The sequence below is a fragment of the Eschscholzia californica genome, unplaced genomic scaffold, assembly GCF_041429995.1.
Source record: "Eschscholzia californica isolate CP2 unplaced genomic scaffold, dmEscCali1.0.p SCAF_3, whole genome shotgun sequence".
Classification (NCBI taxonomy): domain Eukaryota; kingdom Viridiplantae; phylum Streptophyta; class Magnoliopsida; order Ranunculales; family Papaveraceae; genus Eschscholzia; species Eschscholzia californica.
In genome coordinates, this window is record NW_028238420.1 from 54,238,023 (window position 1) to 54,255,841 (window position 17,819).

The 17,819-nt window shown below is 36.9% G+C and overlaps 2 protein-coding genes across 2 annotated transcripts; both read right to left on the minus strand.

Moving 5' to 3' along the window:
- Positions 1–3,534: 3,534 nt before the first annotated feature.
- LOC147551915 (Exostosin family protein) lies at positions 3,535–6,901 on the minus strand. Its single transcript, XM_086671153.1, has 3 exons — positions 6,037–6,901; positions 5,084–5,337; positions 3,535–4,185 (listed from the first exon to the last, which is right to left on the minus strand). Exons 1-3 carry the CDS (start codon positions 6,701–6,703, stop codon positions 3,634–3,636), a joined length of 1,473 nt encoding a protein of 490 aa, XP_086527279.1. The 5' UTR covers positions 6,704–6,901; the 3' UTR covers positions 3,535–3,633.
- An 803-nt stretch (positions 6,902–7,704) lies between these two features.
- Positions 7,705–17,598, minus strand: LOC147551916 (glutamate--cysteine ligase, chloroplastic-like). Its single transcript, XM_086670063.1, has 16 exons — positions 16,933–17,598; positions 14,935–15,300; positions 14,485–14,635; positions 14,181–14,288; positions 13,428–13,520; positions 12,828–12,911; positions 12,535–12,603; positions 12,387–12,457; positions 12,233–12,301; positions 11,131–11,224; positions 10,898–10,987; positions 10,697–10,777; positions 10,249–10,341; positions 8,951–9,031; positions 8,798–8,867; positions 7,705–8,077 (listed from the first exon to the last, which is right to left on the minus strand). The coding sequence occupies exons 2-16, from the start codon at positions 15,291–15,293 to the stop codon at positions 7,989–7,991; spliced, it is 1,602 nt and encodes a 533-aa protein (XP_086526189.1). The 5' UTR covers positions 15,294–15,300; positions 16,933–17,598; the 3' UTR covers positions 7,705–7,988.
- Between the last annotated feature and the right edge of the window lie 221 nt (positions 17,599–17,819).

Below are 17,819 nucleotides of genomic sequence, written 5' to 3' on the forward strand. Positions count from 1 at the left end.
GAAGGAAGCATTGTGGTTGTGGGGTCTTCTGGATGATCTAGGGATTAAGCAGGAGTGTGTAGATTTATGGTGTGATAGTCAAAGTGCGATCCACTTGGCGAAGAATCAAGTTCATCATGCTCGCACTAAGCATATCGATGTCAGGTATCACTTTGTACGAGATGTCATAGAGGAAGGTGATGTTTCTCTCATGAAGGTACACACAGATGAGAATCCCGCGGACATGTTGACTAAAGTGGTGACATGTAGCAAGTTTCAGCATTGCCTGAAATTGCTACAAATCGGCTCGTGTTAAGTTGCCCGAAAGGGCGTAATGGCGACAAGGTTTTCTTTATGTGAAGGGTTGGTAGAACTACGGTAGGCTTGATCCTGTAAAAGGGTACGTAGGCAGCCATGGTCATGTGGCGCAGTCGGATGAAGTCACAAAAAGAAGATATATCTTACAAGGAGTATCCTGGTGTTCGTCCAAAATTTGAAGTATATCAAATTGTGTACGAGGTGGAGAATTGTAAGAGGCAGTTTCTAAAAATTGAAGAGGAGGTTTAAGAGGCAGCAATAGGCAGTTTCCAAATTGGGATGGTTTCCAATTTTTTGGCTCAATAGGCAGTTTCCAATTTTTTGGCTTATAATATATATAAATAGGGGTTGAGTGCTTTGTAATCAACACATCAACACAAACAACAACAACTCTTCTTTAGAGAGAGCTAAAGAGAGAGAGCAAGTGAGAGAGAAATTTTTTGTTCATAGTTTTGAGCGGTGTTAAATTTCTCGGTCGTCGAAGATTTAGTATAGAAGGTTATTACTATACGGTACCATCTTGGGACGAACTTGCGGGTTGTGTGAGTCGTCTTCATCTATCCTTCAATAAAGATTTCTTGTTCGCCCGAGGGCGTAGGCTTCCAAGCCGAACCTCGTTAAATTCTGTTCGCATATTTTATTTTGACTTAGCTTTTCGATTAATCTTCATAATCGGATCAATTTCTAGGATAGGTTCGATAGCTTCCGCGACTTTTAGTTCTAACATTTTCTTTCTTTTTCCTTGCTTACTAATTTGCTAAACATAATTAATTATTTTTGTTTCTTACAAAAGGTTTTCTTTTCCTTCATTATTCTACAAAGTACGAACATAAATATATTTCAACTTTTTCGAAAACAAATTATCTTATTATTCTTTTTCCAAATACGATGAGTTTAAACTTTATCTCTCCTATACGTAGACATACTTGATGCCACCCAACCCAATGGCTTTCATTATTGTTTATTTTTGTCAATAGTCGGTAGCCCAAGTGATTCCAAAGTGTTGACATAAACTCTCGAAAGTTCTGGAGGTCCCAGGTTCGAATCTCAGAAAAGGTGGAATCTTTGGTTATTTGACTCGGGATTATTAGGATATAAATAATGTTGTTGGACTTTAGGCCATTGTCTTGTTGGGCTATAGGTCCGGTCTTGTTATCGTAGTCGTCTTCCAAAAAAAAAAATTACCGTTTACTTTTAGGTTTGAAAAACAAATAACTTTTGTAATATAAACCCAAAAATCTCTCATCTTAACAAAAAAAAAAAGATCTCTCCCGTTCGAATTTCACCTTAAATAATTTTGACAAAATATGTGAGTCTAAAATGTCTCAAATCTCTTGAAAGATATTATGATAAAATATCATACTCTGTAAAAGAACTCCGAAAGATGGTGTCATTTATGGTCCTTTTCGACATGGGTCTCTTCCACTGTTGTAAGGAATTACCACTGGAACAGAAGACAAACGAATGACTGATAACATGCTCACTCATTTTTAAGTGGTATCCTTGTGTAGTATTGATAAGTTGTATGCAATGTCTTACTTGTTTTAGACTTGGAAAATGAGCCATTATGTCATCTTCTATATAAGTAATTCTCAAAGTAATTGTAACATCTCCCAAACCGATTTAAAGACAGAAACCCGAATAAACCATCGAGAGAAAAACTCATCTTAAAATTTCCAAAGAAAGTAAGGCAAACGTATAATTACGATAGATGCAACTAAAAGAAAACAAAATACCTCGTGATCTATGATCCAATTTCCTAAAGAAAAATAAACGGGGATGAAGTTGCTCAACAATGCAAAGTAATTGGTTCGTCGACTTACGTAAATGGTATGTAAGTGGAGTAGATTTTGTTGCAATATTTATGTCAGCGCAAATGATTAATATCTTATTTTAGTTTTAAAACATTACGAAGAAACTGTGTTCACTACCTGATAACTAATGTTGAGTCAAATATTGGTAAATTTGACGAGAGCAAGAAGTCAACGAATTGACTATATTATAATACAAACGGGTTAACCCATGCACGTCAAAACCATTAGGGGATAGACCCAAAAGGAACCTTGCCACCTAAGTCTTGACATGGGATGTCAGCACGAGTCTACTAAATGTCTTGAACCCTGCTCTAGGTAGACGTGAGCCAAGAGGAAAACCAAATCAACTCTAGACAAAGCCCTGTCTCGGGTCTTAGAATGGAAATAGAGGTTTGCAGAAACCAACTCGGCACTTTGGGCCTCGTACTACCTCGATGCAAGTGGGACAGTGGATCCGAGATGAGGTTTACCCACCTTAAACCCTGACTTGGTTAGAGGCCTAGAGCAAAGTTATGCTGAAACGATCAGTTCTCCCGAGCCTAAATAGACCTGAATATAGCAAAGTGACGTGGAACACCAGAAAACGCCAATGATCCACTTTTCATACATGAACCTTTATAGTCAGAGGACCTGTCAGTATCAGAATACACACACTCATAAGAAATTATTCTCTAAATGGTTATCCACACGTGGCTCTCATCAAGACCAGTGCCTTACCACCGCATCATCTCAGCTGGGCAATACTACAGCTCATTCAAACCTATATAACCATATCAGATTTGCCCGAAGAAGGGATCAAAAGTCATCTTTAACTCAAGCTTTGAATTGTTTCACTAAAATTGCAAAAACACCTCACTGACTTGAACATCGGAGTGTCTTCAATAACTTTTGCAGGCTTTGTTTCATCAATCACTCGTAAGAAATTCATCATCTGACTGTAGATTTCGATCATCAAGAAGATAACCGAGTTCCGACATCACTAATTTAGGTTTAAAGAAAGGGGGATGACACTTAGTAGATGTCTGAGAACCGAGACAGAGCTTGCCTCAAACGTTTTGTATGGTCTTTCATAGTAATTGTGTGGCCTCTCATAGTAATAAGATGTCTGCGAAGAGCATGGAAGATGTACTCGCAAGGTTCTTTAAATATCGTCGAAATATATTTGCTTATTCAAAAAATATATTGGCCGAGATACCACGCGAGTGAAATCAAAATAATTATGAATCCAATGTTTCAGTAAATTTGTTTTGTCTGAAATGTTATATCTGACTCGTCTGAATTGTGATATCTGACTCATCTGAATGGCTAAATAGATTGATTTTAGTTGTATCTGACAGACTCAATTCAGATGGTGGGAAAAAAACAAACACCACCTAAAACTGAGATTAAAACCATAAACAGGGAAATTTTCGAACAGCACAAAGAAATCAGAACGATTCTGTGATTTTTAGTCTTCTATAGTTCTGTTTATGAACTACAAGAAAAATAAAACTAAAAATTTTGTAATAGAGCTTCAGAAATATCATGTACAATGGCATCTAAGTGGAACTGACACACCTTCAGGTTTCCTCTTTTCTCTGATGATTGCTTCTTTAACCATGGGCAATTTCTGATAAACCTTTTTCCATATGTGATTAACTGCGCCATCTACCGGAATTGGCCCAATGCCACCTGAATGCCCATTATCGTATTCAAAAATTGGTTGAATCCTAGCCATATTAGAGCGCATTATCTCTCTTTGCCTTTTAGAGATGCTTCTCAGATAATTCAGAAGCCAGTTGGGTTGCAAGGCGTTGCTAACCGACACAAAAACAGAAAACTCTGAATAGTCGACCATTCCTTCAAATGGGAGCTCAATATTGTCACTTACTATAACGGGTATGCAGAGACTAAGGGCAGCGTCAAATAGTCGGCAAGAAGTAGGTGTATCACCCGCTGGATGCAAGCAGAACTCTGAGTTCCTCATCCCCTTTATTGATTGCTCCCTGCCTGTTGCATTAGGAAAGCCTTCTTCCATAACAACATCCGGATCATTAACCAATAAGTCCCATAATTTCTCACGAACCAAACCACCCTGGCAAATAAGTAAGAGAATTTCAGGTAAAATAATGGAAGATATACTGTGTTTTTTCATTTGTAACTTGTTAAGAAATGTCTAATTAGATGTGATATGCAACGGTAAAAGTCACGTCTTAATCTCGGAAAGGACGAATATAGAGGTACTAGAGCTTTTCAGGTGCTCAATTATGCAATTTGTTTCCATTTGTGCAATAGAAAAGGGAAACCATAAACAAGTTGGCCTTGTAGCTATTGTTTTTAGCATGAAAACATGGGCTTACCAAGATTTGGAGAATGTGGAGGGGATTCATAATTGACAAATAAAGCGTACGGCTCATATCTTGAAAAACATGCTACCATTATTTTTCTTAGATAAATATAAGAAGATTACTTTGGCGTAGAAAAAAGTGAAAACCTCTTCTTTGGGGGTAGTTTCGGTTCCGTGCAGCAAGGAGGTCATATACTCTAATCAGGCTAATATAGATTATTCATCTTACAGAAACTCTCCTGGGCGGGCAGCCAGAACCGTACGTTCTATGCATCATCTCACCTTGTATTAGATAAATAATTCAAAAGTTGCGAAATCGTGAAGAATTAATAATAAGCATATTCTAAGCATAGACTTTAAAGAATGTTAAAGTTTTCTTAATCTATGAATATTTTGTGCACATTAAGGGTTAGAGGGGTACGGAAGGATCTGTAACTCAGAATTAAAGTAGGAACATCTCAAATGTTGTGTTATTTCACTTCAGTTTGGTCACTTAATTATCAAACCCTAACAATCCCACGTTTTAGAGAAAGCCCAACTAGGCCAAAGCTAAAATTGTTGTTGTCGTGTTAACAGAGTAACAATTCTTTAGTAACTTCTCCAAATTGGCAGAAGGAATCGGAGGAAGAATAATATAAATACTTACCCGGTGCCTGTGCTTGGCCCCTTTGAAGTAGAGAAGAGTCTTGCGATTCTGATTTTCGGACAACTGCAGCCTAGGAAGTAGATGAGTGTATGGAACAATTACATCTTTCAGCAGTGAAACCTGAGTGTGATGTATCATCTCTGAAGAATTCTTAGTGGATGTCTTTGAGTCAAGCCTGAACCATCCACCAAAATCAACCACTAGGAGAATCGCCGGAGCTATCTCGGCTCTAACATGCCACATGGCAACTGGGTCTGTCAAAGAACGCTTCAAGTTTTAACATAACCTGACAATCCAGAGACTAAACCATAAGCTGCTTAAGACTGCTTAATCTTCCAGCTTCTAAGTTCGATTATAGTCAGAAAAAAATATATTGCACAAACATGACAGTTAAGCTAAAATTGTGGAACCAAATACGTGGTACACAAGGTGGATAAGATATTTGGTAACATTGACAGTAACAATGGAAAAGTATCAAAGACTACATATAAGTAAATCAAGTGTATTATGTTAAACTACCGAAGTGCTCTGTGTCTGTATGACCAGTTAAAAAATCGATGGAGATGGATCCATAAAAAGTTCACTCGCCAAGGAATTCAACCCTAAAGTTTTTGCAATCTATACAAGCTTGTAGGACATTTGATCAAGTGTCTGAACACTGGTACAATCAAACAACGAACTAAAGCCCACACTCATTATTCATCTAAACAAGCTACGAAATCGTAACACTTTCAAATTGTTTGTCAAATTCTTTTACAAAATTTCGAAGGAGGAATCGTACCAACACTAATAAGTTTAATTATATAAGTATTAATCTAAGATTCATTACCAATTAGAGGAAGATATAATCAATGTACTATTTTGTTTCAATTGTTGAATCCATATTTTAGCATTTTGACAGTTTATTACATAAAAATGCTGTAAAAGTAAAGAAAGACAAGAGAGGAACAAACCAGTGAGGACGAAAACGTGATCCCGGCCACCCGAACGCTTCCAAGCCTTAGAACCCTTAATCAAATCCACAACCTCTTTCTGCCTCTTATAATCTTCATTACCATCAACCTTCTTTCTAAACAATCCCTTTTCAACTCCTAACTGCATTTCAGCACTTAGGGTAGCAAAAAAAGGAACAAAAATCACATCAGCATCATCAAAATTGTAAACCCTCTCTGCAAATGAATTTCCTCTTAAATTCTTAGGTGTCATGAGATCACCCAAGATCCAATACTCAGCACTGTACTGCTTAATCAATGGGTTCTCTGGGTAAGGAGGGAAATTAGGATTTGTTTTTATAAAAGAATGATCAGTGGGTAGATCGGGACTGTCGGCATTGGAGCCTAATCTTGAATCAGTGGTGAAGGAAGACCAGTACTTGTCTAATAATCCGTAGTTTAGTGATCTGGGGAGATCAGCAAGGTAAACTTTGATGGAAATTTGGTTAGGGTTTGGAGAGATATTATTGGAGAAGGAGAGGGATGATGAAGATGAATTTTGTTGTTGATGTTGTTGGAAGAGAAAGAAAAGAGATAGAGGGATTATACAGAAGATAGCAAGAATTTTTAAGAGAGTTAGGATTGTGAAAGGAAACAGATGAGAATTGCTATTGTTCTTTGGTGACATCCTCTCTCTCTCTTCTTTTCTTAGCTGAGTATCTTTCTCTCTCTCTCTCACTACACACAGAGTTGAGCTCTATCAGACTGCTAAATCAGTTAATCAGACATCAAAACTCAAAGAGGTAGGGTTTTTTTTTGTTGAAAGACTCAGGTAGTTAGTGCATTGTCTATGATATTTGGTGGACATTTTGAAGTGCACAAATGTAAAGACACTTGCTTGCCCAAGTGGTTGAAACTTGAAATTGTTGACATAAACTCAAAAACCTGAAGTCTCACGTTTGATTACCAGAAGAGGTGAAATCCATAATTTATTTAAACATGGGTTATCAAGGGTATAATAACGTAACAAAATTTGTCAGATTTTAAACCTCTTTCATGTTGTTGGGCTTTACGCCTCTTTCAGTAATGGTTTAAGTTAAGCAGTTACCGTGCTTATCACATCTTCAAGATGTATCAATGTCTTGTAACAACTAAGTAGTTGATTTCTCAAAAATAACGTCCCAAACCTTCTTGTGCGGTAGGGGTGGCAAATCAGGCCTACCCATCCAGTTTCTACAACACGTTGGTGCGCAGATGGGAATTGTTGTCGGATTCAAGGAGGGTTAGGGATAAGAGTGTCTAATAGTCCCTTAAAAGGTAAATACTAACAGGTGAAACCGAGATTCAAGAGAGAAGAGAGGGGAAAAAATGATGGAGGTGGTAGTTGAAAGTGGTGGATCACTACGATGAAATTTTGTTAAAAATTTACAAAACTCACAGTTTTCTTTTTGTACTGGAAAATCTTTTTGTTTCCCCAAAACACCAGCCATAATATGTACACCACCAAGGCGTAAAAGAAATCTGTATTCGCATACACCATCAAGGCGTACATAAATCTGCGTTCGCAAAAGTCAGGAGACATAAACATAGTCACCATTAATGTGGTTAAAGAAACTGCAACTGAAAAGCATATCTTCATCAATCACAGAACCTCAAGTCCAAAGAAGACTACTCAAACCAACAAATGACTGGTTATCAAGGTTGAAAACTACATAAACAATGGGATGAAGTATTGTTCATTTGTGAAATTTGTTCATAAGTTTGTGAACAAATAATCAATCTTTCATAAATGTAGACTAAGAGTTCTCATGAAAGATCAAATTTATTTGGGTAAAACAACACTAGTGGTACAGACCACAATGCAACTCAAGAGACAAGATGAGATTCATAATAAACCCTTCAAGAACAAAAAATGAAGGGTTTACATATATATTCACATGCTCATAGTCAGGAAGAATTTAGCGAACTACTAATTAGTAGAGCAACTCCTCAAAAACAGGATCGACGCTTTTTCCCCATTTTCCATGGTACAGCTCCAAAAGCTTCTCCGCAGGCGTAACACCTAATAATACAGGAAAACATCATTCTGTTAGCGAATTTACAAGTTTCATGCGTCTCCTGGTATAGTCTAAGGATCATTGTCTTCTCCATCGCTCTCAACTAAATATTCACATCATTCACTAATTCCCGACATCCATTTACACTCGCCAATAATAACCATCACTCCCCACACCCACCTTTAGTGAAACTAGTGCTAAGGTTTTTAGACCAATGCCCAAGGTCGTGGTACCAGTACGCGATATGGCACCATGTTAGTGTAGAGTATTTGATAGGGGTATACCTCCTCAGTGCAACAATTTTATTGTGTGTTTTGGACTATTTACCTAGACAATATCCTCTTTATGATGCATTTGGGATAGATACAGCTTCTCCGAGACATTCTACCTCCATAAAATTTAAAGCAATGTTGTAAAACACATTCATATGCCTCGAGACGGTTTTGCTCACAAGCGAGGCGGCACCTCGAGGCGTACCGCTTGATGCATAAAAGGTGTAAACTTTTTATTTTAAGGAAAACGATATCAATAATGTAGAACTCACTCAAAAACAGTGTGGGAAATCTTATACGCAAAGGGGAGGTGGTAGAGTATTCTGTAACATTGTATGTGACGGCTGAAGAGAACTCTAATATTAATTTATGGGAAAAGATCCATGACCCATTTAGCACATACATATGCCATGTGCATAAATTATAGGTTGTATTTTATCTTACGATTCTTACCTGTATTAACCACTTCCATTAACGCATTCAAGAAACTAGTTTCCTTGTATCCTCTTCTTTCCAAGCCATCCTGCAAAACACAGGAGGTGCCAGCTGCATTATATAAGGAAACCATAGAGTAGAACACTTAGAACTGTGAAGAGATTTTGGTACCTTCGCTAATTTGATAACATCTTCTACAACATGCCTTAGCTGCCCATCACGGAAAGGTGTCTTTAGACCCATCACTGGTACCTACTCAAACATCAACTCAAGGTTTAGAAATTCAGTCCCTCAAACCAGATTGCGTAAGTTTGTGAACTAGATACAAGTAGGGAATAAGTAGCAATAATAAAACTAACAAACTAGGGGATAAGTGTTTTCCATTAACAATTTAGAACATAAAGAATACTTTAGGTGTCACGTATCATGTCAAGAACCCATTGCCTAAAAAATAATCAGCTGATGACGCTAAAACCTTAATATGAGAAGCACGTCATAATGAGTCAGATAATGGTTAACAGTGACACGTCATTCACTTATCATGCAGAATTGTGAGAAAAGAAAGTCAAGTGTGTTTACTTCTTGGTACATCAAAAGTGAATCTGACGTCTGAGTGTTTATCAAAACACAAAAGGCAATTCCTGTATACATAAAAGAAGGGAACTCCAAGGATATACTTAAATGCTACATTCAGCTTCGAACATGATTACAGAAATATCAGGGTCCTATAAAAGGTGGACCCTGATAGGGGCGACCAAAAGAAACTCGACAACCCCACTTACAAGGTAGAGATCAAACCCTCGCACTTAACAGTTAACACTAGAAAGTAAAGATTCCTAGCCCACTTCAGTTCTCTACTTCAGTGGAACATGGTTGCTGGAATGATACGGATAGTCCCCTTGTTGTCACACCTCCTGTCCCTGAAGTTAATGTCATTCCTATCCATCCAAATCCCCCAGAATATGGCATGACGAATAATCTCCCACAGAACTCTCCTAGACTTGGGGCGTTTCAGGCCTTCCCATCACGGTAAGCAATCATCAAGAGTTAAAGGCATAGCCCACTTCTGACTAAAAGACTATGAAAAAGTCCCAGACCTCTGAAGCCACCATAGAGTGCAACAGGAGCTGCTGGTTATCCTCAACATCTTGTATAAGACTCGGGCTTAATGGTGGCATCCTTGTTTAAGGCTCATAACATAATCAGAATTCTTTAACAGCTAAAGAACTTGTTGTATTAATTTCTTTTTTCCTTTCGATAGCTTAACGGTGTTATACCATGATACACATATAGAAAATTGTAGAAATCAACAGCTTAATAGAGAAAAAATTGATGAAACTGATATCCATCAAGGCAATACTTTTATCCATTGAGGCATTATTATTTGCATTTAAAGTATTAAATATTGCCGAGGGAAGCCTCGAATCACAAGCCTCAACCACCTTTGTAAAACCAGTTCTGGCATTTACCTTATTCCTCAGCATCTGCCTTTCTTCTGGAGTCCAATCAGCTGTCATATCTAATACAGTTTGTAATGAAACCTCATCATATAGTATGCCCACCTATAAATAAAACAGAAATCTTCAAATAATGTGTTAAAACAAGCAGCTAAATATGTTTATACGCATGAGTTAGCATGTGAGAATGTCGTGCATGGTCAAGCAAATCCAATTATCTGCTATATGATTCTTTGGTATGCTTGAGTTAGCACGAGATGTGGAGATCTTACTTATTTGTATTTTAAGAGCACTCGTATACTCAAATTTGTAGAGTATGAACCTTTTACCATTCTGTGAAGTTCAACAACCCAAACTTGTTATCGGGGTTCTTACTTCTTAACCACCCAATATCATAAATTTGACTCTGACAAACACTAATGCAACAACATATATACTACAGATAGGAAATTTTACGTACCCAAAATGCTGGCAGTGCACACAATCTCCTCCAAGGACCTCCATCAGCACCCCTCATCTCCAAGTATCTCTTCAATCTAACCTGCATGACAACGAAACATGATTTGTAGCTGTGCCAAAGATCTAACCAAAAGAAGAAACAAAAGAGCGGAGCATTCATCTAAAGTTCTATAAATATATGCAATCTGATATGCAAATAAACCTCGGGGAAAATAGTTGTCAGGTGATTCTCCCAATCATTGAGTGTCGGGAGTTCACCAGGAATCGAAGGAAGTTTTCCTACCAAGAAATCCTGCAAATGCATGACAAATATCACGCCTCAATGAGAACCGTACCAATACGAGGACAAATAAAGATTCACAGGGCCAACATCAAAAAAAGAAAACAATTAGAAGTGAACAAAGAGTTAATTAGAGATCAAAGCCATATCAATACCCGGAACGACAGCCCTGTACAGTCAATGTACTTCTTATTTCGGTAGACAAAATACATGGGAACGTTAAGAGCATATTCTACATACTTCTCGAACCTGCCAAAGAGAAAATAACAATAACGACCATTAACCAGCTAATTGTTATAAAAAAAAACAATAAATATATGTGAATTTCATTTTAAAAGTCGTTTCAACATCCTCTCCAACCCCTTGTGTACCGCGTACCCGATTCTCTGTATCCTTTTTGAGTGGGTTCACGATCCAGTACCCAAAATTAGCTTACCGGAATTTTTAGTCTTGAATAACACAAAATCTTTGTAAAAAATTTTAAACTGGACTAGTTGGGGGGTTAACTAACTACAAGATTTTTTTAAATTATCTTATTAGATTGTAAGTTTTATGGAGGTAGGATGTCTCGGAGTAGGTGTATCTATTATAAATGCATCATAAGAGTATAAATTGTCTAGGAAATCAGTCCTAAAACGTACTACAATCGCAAATGGTTTACCGAATAAGTACATGGCGTAGCCGATACGCAATTGAAAGTCTAAGGGAGGTGATAAAGATGGTGAAAAAGAAGATGATAGCTCTCCAACTGAGCCGGTTTCGCGTAAAGATGCACTTGGAGCGGCCAAGACATTGTACAACTTCTTGTTGCAATATGAAATTGTACACCGAGTCTTCTTGCCGCATTAAGAAAAGTTGGAGATGAAATTCAACTTGATATAAATTTTTAAGAGAAAACAAGTAACACTTGATTCTTATTTTTCCAGGACTTCTTAAGAAAGTCGGAAATATATATGTTTAAGCATTATTGATTAGTTAATTAACATATTAGATGGAACCTATAGGACATTGAAAAAAGAATTATCATATAATTTTAGCAAATTACTAATTTAGCACGTTGGTCCCGAGTCGGAACCGGAGATAAATATTACTTTAGCGAAGTTATTATTTTATCAACTATTAATTTACCGAGGTTTTACTGCACATCAAGAAAGAAAGAGAAACAACAAGACCTGGTAAAGGCAAACCAATACTAGATAAATATATTATTCCTTGTTTCATAAAAGAATAACAGAGAAGTTCTATTGTTAGGCTTACCCAAATGAGTCGTCAAAAACAAAAGGAAGCATTCCTGTACGGTTGTTGTCCGTATCACTCCAAATATGGCTGCAACAAATCATTCATCAGATTCCGGAAAAAAGAAACATAGATAATAAAAGTAGGTAACTATAGAGATGCAACTGAAATCAACCTTCTCATGCTGAGGTAACCATTGGGCTTGCCTTCAGTAAAAGGTGAATTTGCAAAGAGAGCCGTAGCAATCTGTTTCAGATCCTAAGCATGTGAGATATATTAAATCAGATCAACTCTAAGTAAAACGTATGGAACGAGTTTCTCACAGGTTGCAAAGAAAGACCAGCACGAAATTTCCTGATCATGTCTGATTCAGAGCTGAAGTCCAGATTAACCTTCCAAATTCACAAAATTGGCATCCATTAGTTCTTCACTGAGTTCACGAATACTCTTATTTCTAAATCCATAAACACCAAAGAAAACCCTCAATTTTAAAGTAATATTCATTTTGAATTGCGAAAGGGAAATATAGGATTCTCTTAAACATCAAGAGCCTTGAAGACTTGAAGAAGGAAGGTAGAAAAGAGATAAGCACCAGAAAATATAAACAAAATCTCACCTGAACCGTACATGTCCTGAACATCATATCAAGTCCTAGAGAGCCAACCTTTGGCATATAATTTCTCATAATCTCATACCTTCCCTGAGCCAAAATGTTCTCTCCGTAAGGCAACAAATAAATAAAATTACATATTAGAAAATTTTCTTAATCAAAAGAACTGCAGCTAGGAATAAGTTTTTTGCTCATTTGGTCTAGAGCAACATAATAACTTACTGACTTTTCTCCAAGTGGGAGGTCAGAACTACCTAAAAATGTAGTTGATGGAACATGGTAAAATATTTTTCAGGTGAAAATCGAGTCAAGATTTGACGAGAATCTAGTTTTCAGTTTCTGTTGAAGGTAAGAAAGACAAAGATAAGATGATCTAAAACTCTAATAACCAAAGGTAAAATATTCGACAAACGCCTAGGCAGAGAACTAAACTCTGTCCTCGATAAGAAAACCTGTGCATGTGGAATGTGCATGAAAATTTGTGTAGATTATTACAAGTTGGTGAAACACTGAAACTTACAAACAGAACTTAATGTATGCTAGCCTCTGCTAGTAATTATGTGCCAAATGAGTTAGCAATTAGTTTGTGAACAGATAAAAAAATACCTTGGGCATTATAGGTATGTCTTTAAGACCCCATTTCGGCTGGAAACCAATGCCTAGAAATCCAATACCCATTTCCTCTGCAACAGCTTTAACCTTTTACAAGTTCACGTGAACCAATTAGTTAAAATCGAGCAGTATATCATCTCATGAGGGCATGAAGATCAACGCAAGATTTTCTGGAACAGCATATTGTCTCCCTCTTACAAAATAAAGAACATAAATGTAAAATACCAAAAATTGAGTACTCACTCAACACGAAAAAAAAAACACAGAATGTTCAACTAGAGTGATGCGAGGAGCAAATGAACCAAATTACAACAAAAACGACCCAGAAACAATACTCTTTCAATAACATCAAGCAGAGGGATGTTAGTTTGCCAAGTATCCTGCATGTCTTTCATGTAAACTTCAACTTTCTGTCTTTTTTTACTTCTGTTAACTACTTGATGCCCAAAAGCATAAGCCGGTCACCGATGTAAGGGAATCTTTCTTTGATGGTTTCACTTTTTTGTTTGTACAAGATTGAGTTCACCCTAATATTAGATGATATCCAGCAATCCTTTCTCCTGAATTAACGTTTCTTTTAAATTTAACTGTAGGAAAATCTTTCATTCCATTTCTACATCTGGGTCCCGCAATGCCGCAATCAAGTTCTTACAGAATTTAGTGAGGAAAGAAACTTTAGGATAAGAGGGAAGGGCAAGTTATATTCCGGAGTTACAACTGCTACTCTAGAAGAGGATGAGGCCTCACCTGATAAAGGTGTGAATTAACTTCAGCACAAGTTTGATGTAGTGTTTCAACAGGTGCACCGCTGAGCTCAAATTGACCACCAGGTTCCAATGATATGCTTTGGTCACCCTGCAATACACAAAACTCTTTTATGAAATCATACGAAACCATAAATTATAATATATATATATATATATGCTTTTCCCCATTTTAGCATATTTTTACATATTTATGGCACCACAAAACAGTGTCTGATACCGGTACTATATTTACGTCGATGACAATGTTACATGGGAAAAATAAATTCTGAAGTAAACACTTTCACCTGTTTCAGCCCAATAATGTGATCCCCTTCCATTACTTTCTCCCAATCAAATCTCTCAGAGAGACCATATAGCAACCCCTCAATTTGCTCATATTTTACCGGACGCAAACTTTCCAACTCAAAGCCAAATTTTTCATGTTCAGTGCCAATCCTGCGACCACAAAATCAGATTACATAAGGATTTGGGAGAACATTGATTACAGAAAAGCTTCAAAATACATTCTAGTATTCTACCTAAACTCCAGAGAAAACATTGTCGATGAACACCTCTTCTCTTTACAAATAAATCACTAGTTTAAAAAATAAATTTTCTTGATGTAGTCGTAAATTGGGAAGCGCAGATGTCGTGAATAGTCCTGTTGATTCTTTAGTTCCCTCTTCAGTCTTGTATATAGTTTTTTTCTATATTCATTCAAATTTTCAAAAAAAAAAGCAATTAAATGAAGTTACCTCCATTTCTCCTTCGGCTTGCATCCTGAAGCAAGGTAAGCAACAAGATCCTCTTCTGTAAGTGGTTCTGAAGCAAACCCAGATTCCTCTATAGGGGGGCTCGCAGCAACAACTAAACTACACCCTCTTTTGCATCTTGAGCCACCCAAGTGTGACGCTTTTCGTATTTTCTCAGCATTGCATAATAAGGAAGAAGAAACAAATAAGCCTACCCTCGTGTTATTTGATTTATTCTTCAGTATAGCATCACTTGCTATACTGTTTTCCATGTTAAAAAGCACATTTTGGTCTTGCCTAGACCGCAACATTTCTGGTCGAGCATAGCATGAGGGCCCAGGCTGCGAGATCAAAACCTTCATATATTCCCTGTAACAATATTAAACTAAAATATTAGTTCACCTAGATAAAAATGCCAAATTTAAAGTCGACCCAATGATCCTAACAAAACCTACAGAGTGCTTTGAAGTTCCATAGATGTGTACATCTCGAGGCGCGCCTCAAGGCGATTTGGTGTACACATCCAAAGGTAAAAGCAAAACGTTGTCGATTAAGTTTATGCAACATATAAGAGTAACTACGTTTATTCGTTAAACACTCGAGTCTTTAGATTATTGTAGCAAATTGGCAAAAACAATATTATGTTGTTACCGCTTTATATAAATGTCGTATCATTTGATTCTTCAAGAAGATTTAGTGTAAACATTTTACATCTTGAGGTGTACGCCTGAAGGCGACACTTTGTTTTTTTCGGAGCAAACCGCCTTGAGGCGGAAAAAGGTTTTCTTAAACATTGTCAGACTGTTCAGCAAATGAGTTTCAGTTGGTTTCTGGGGATGGCAATCGAACTAATGTTTTAAATGATATATGAAGCCCCCCTTAGACCACACCCGGTGGAATGACCCATTATTCGTAATATATCGAAGCGGAACGAGGGCTTACTAACAACTGCTATTCACTGCTCAGTGGGAGAGGTACATTGGAAGATAAACAATGCAGCTATGTTGGTTCATCTTTTAAAGACGTTAACATGGATCAGTGGCTCAGACAATGTATTCTATCTCAAATCTTGCTACGCTATGGTGTCCCCTGTTTTAGCCATCACAGGAATGTGTAACTCATCAATAATTTGGATGAAGAGGACCCCGTAGGATGAACTTTACTGTACGGACTGTTAAACTGTCCAGACTACCACAGTGGACTAACTGGTAAAGACTAAAGAGATGTGTTGTTTTGGTCAATCAGTGTATAATGCATCACAAAGGGATGGAAACAATACATCATATATTTGTGCATTGTTCTCTTCCTACTAAAGTGTTGGCCTTCATCTCTCGGTTTCTAAACTTGTTTTGGTTCAACCTAGCTAGCCTACAAGATGTGAACTCACAACCATCGCTCATTAACGTTCCTTTTAGAGGAGAAGAATCGTAGAAAGTTATTCTTCTTCATGAAACTATAGGAGTCATTTGGGAGACATGCAACAATGTCATTTTCGACATAATTACTTTACATTACATGGAGTAAGGCCTTGCTTGGGGTTTCTTCATTTCCTTTCAAAGAGTTTGTATATAATCAGAAAAGCATTCTTTCAAGAGTAACCCAAATGCATCCAGGGCAAAGTTCTCTATGAGATCTACCCCAACATAGAGTGGTCAAATTTGAGTCACACAATCCCACCCAAGCAAAATACAAGTACCAAATTATTCAGTGAGCTTTGAGCTCAACCACAAAATCATTTTGCACCATCCTAATTGGCTAATTGCTAAGCAAAACCCAAAATAGAACTTCTCATTTTACTTATACCCTTTAAATGCTTGATGATGAATTAGATTATTATCTTTACAAAATTATCAGCTCATAATATGTAGATTAACATTTTTTCCAAATTTTTTAATAATTTTTTTCTAAAAGAACAAAAGTGATAAAGAATTGAAAATAAAGATCGAAATTCAGAGAGCAGAAAATCAAACAAATATTACTGAAGAAGGTAATGAGAGTTACCTGGTTCGTAATCGACCGAGGAAATTTAGAGTGAGAGAAAGAGGATTTGATGGGTTTCAATGGTTGGAGATGATTGGGAAGAGAGAGAAACTAGGTTTTATAACGTAGAAGACTGTGAAGTGGGAGAGGAGTTTGTAAAGCAAGTGGCGTTAAATTAAAGAACAATCATTCCCATCCGTTGGATGTAGTTCGGGTATTAGTATTAAATTAAGATAGGAGAAAAAGAGATGTTTATTAGTAAAGGGAAATCTTGATTTGTGTGCCTAATGTATTAGGATGGTTTTCTAGGTGGATTCAGTAATGTGAGGATTACTTATTAGGTTATTTCTCATTCGACCCCTAATTCAGGGTCAGTTTTCCACACGCCTCTCTGCCTAGAAATATGGAGCAAGGGCGAAAAGAGGTCTTCAGAATTGTTTAGAGCTTTGAAGTTTAGCGTTACTGACAAGTTTAGCGTTATTGATTCGGATTCTAGAAACTTCTAAGTTGTGTTTAATTCATTCAAAACTTTATTTAGATTTTAAATTCATTTTTTGATGCACTTGTGGTGAAGAACCTTTGAAGGACTAGTCAATTCCCATGGTTAATCAAAGGATAACATTTGAGGCTCAATTGATTATGATTGATTCATGTGGTTAATGACTTCAATTCTTTCTCTTTCGACTCAATTAAGCGTCAATGAGTGTAGTCCTTTAACTAGGTGTGATCGCTCGGTACAGCCAACACTTTGCATGCACACCTTAGGTGGTGAGACGAGGTACAAAATTTTTTGTTGCGCTTTAAAGCTTCGTACTATCTTTTGAAGCTTTCATTTGTCTAGAAATTTTTTAGGATTAGATTTAGACAAAAATTTCATCTAAAAACGCATTCAGAAAAACAATTTCATC

Bases quoted from the DNA above. Each gene is read 5' to 3' on its own strand.
- LOC147551916 (XM_086670063.1), bottom strand. From the start codon at position 15,293: ATGAAGGTTTTGATCTCGCAGCCTGGGCCCTCATGCTATGCTCGACCA. The intron at 12,912-13,427 runs GTATTTTTTTAT...ATTTTGGCTCAG, and splicing joins ACATACCTATAATGCCCAAG to GGAAGGTATGAGATTATGAG. The intron at 11,225-12,232 runs GTAAGCCTAACA...TCTCTTTGGCAG, and splicing joins GTTTTTGACGACTCATTTGG to GTTCGAGAAGTATGTAGAAT.
- LOC147551915 (XM_086671153.1), bottom strand. From the start codon at position 6,703: ATGTCACCAAAGAACAATAGCAATTCTCATCTGTTTCCTTTCACAATC. The intron at 5,338-6,036 runs GTTTGTTCCTCT...GTTCTTTGACAG, and splicing joins TCACGTTTTCGTCCTCACTG to ACCCAGTTGCCATGTGGCAT. The intron at 4,186-5,083 runs GTAAGTATTTAT...CTTATTTGCCAG, and splicing joins GGGCCAAGCACAGGCACCGG to GGTGGTTTGGTTCGTGAGAA.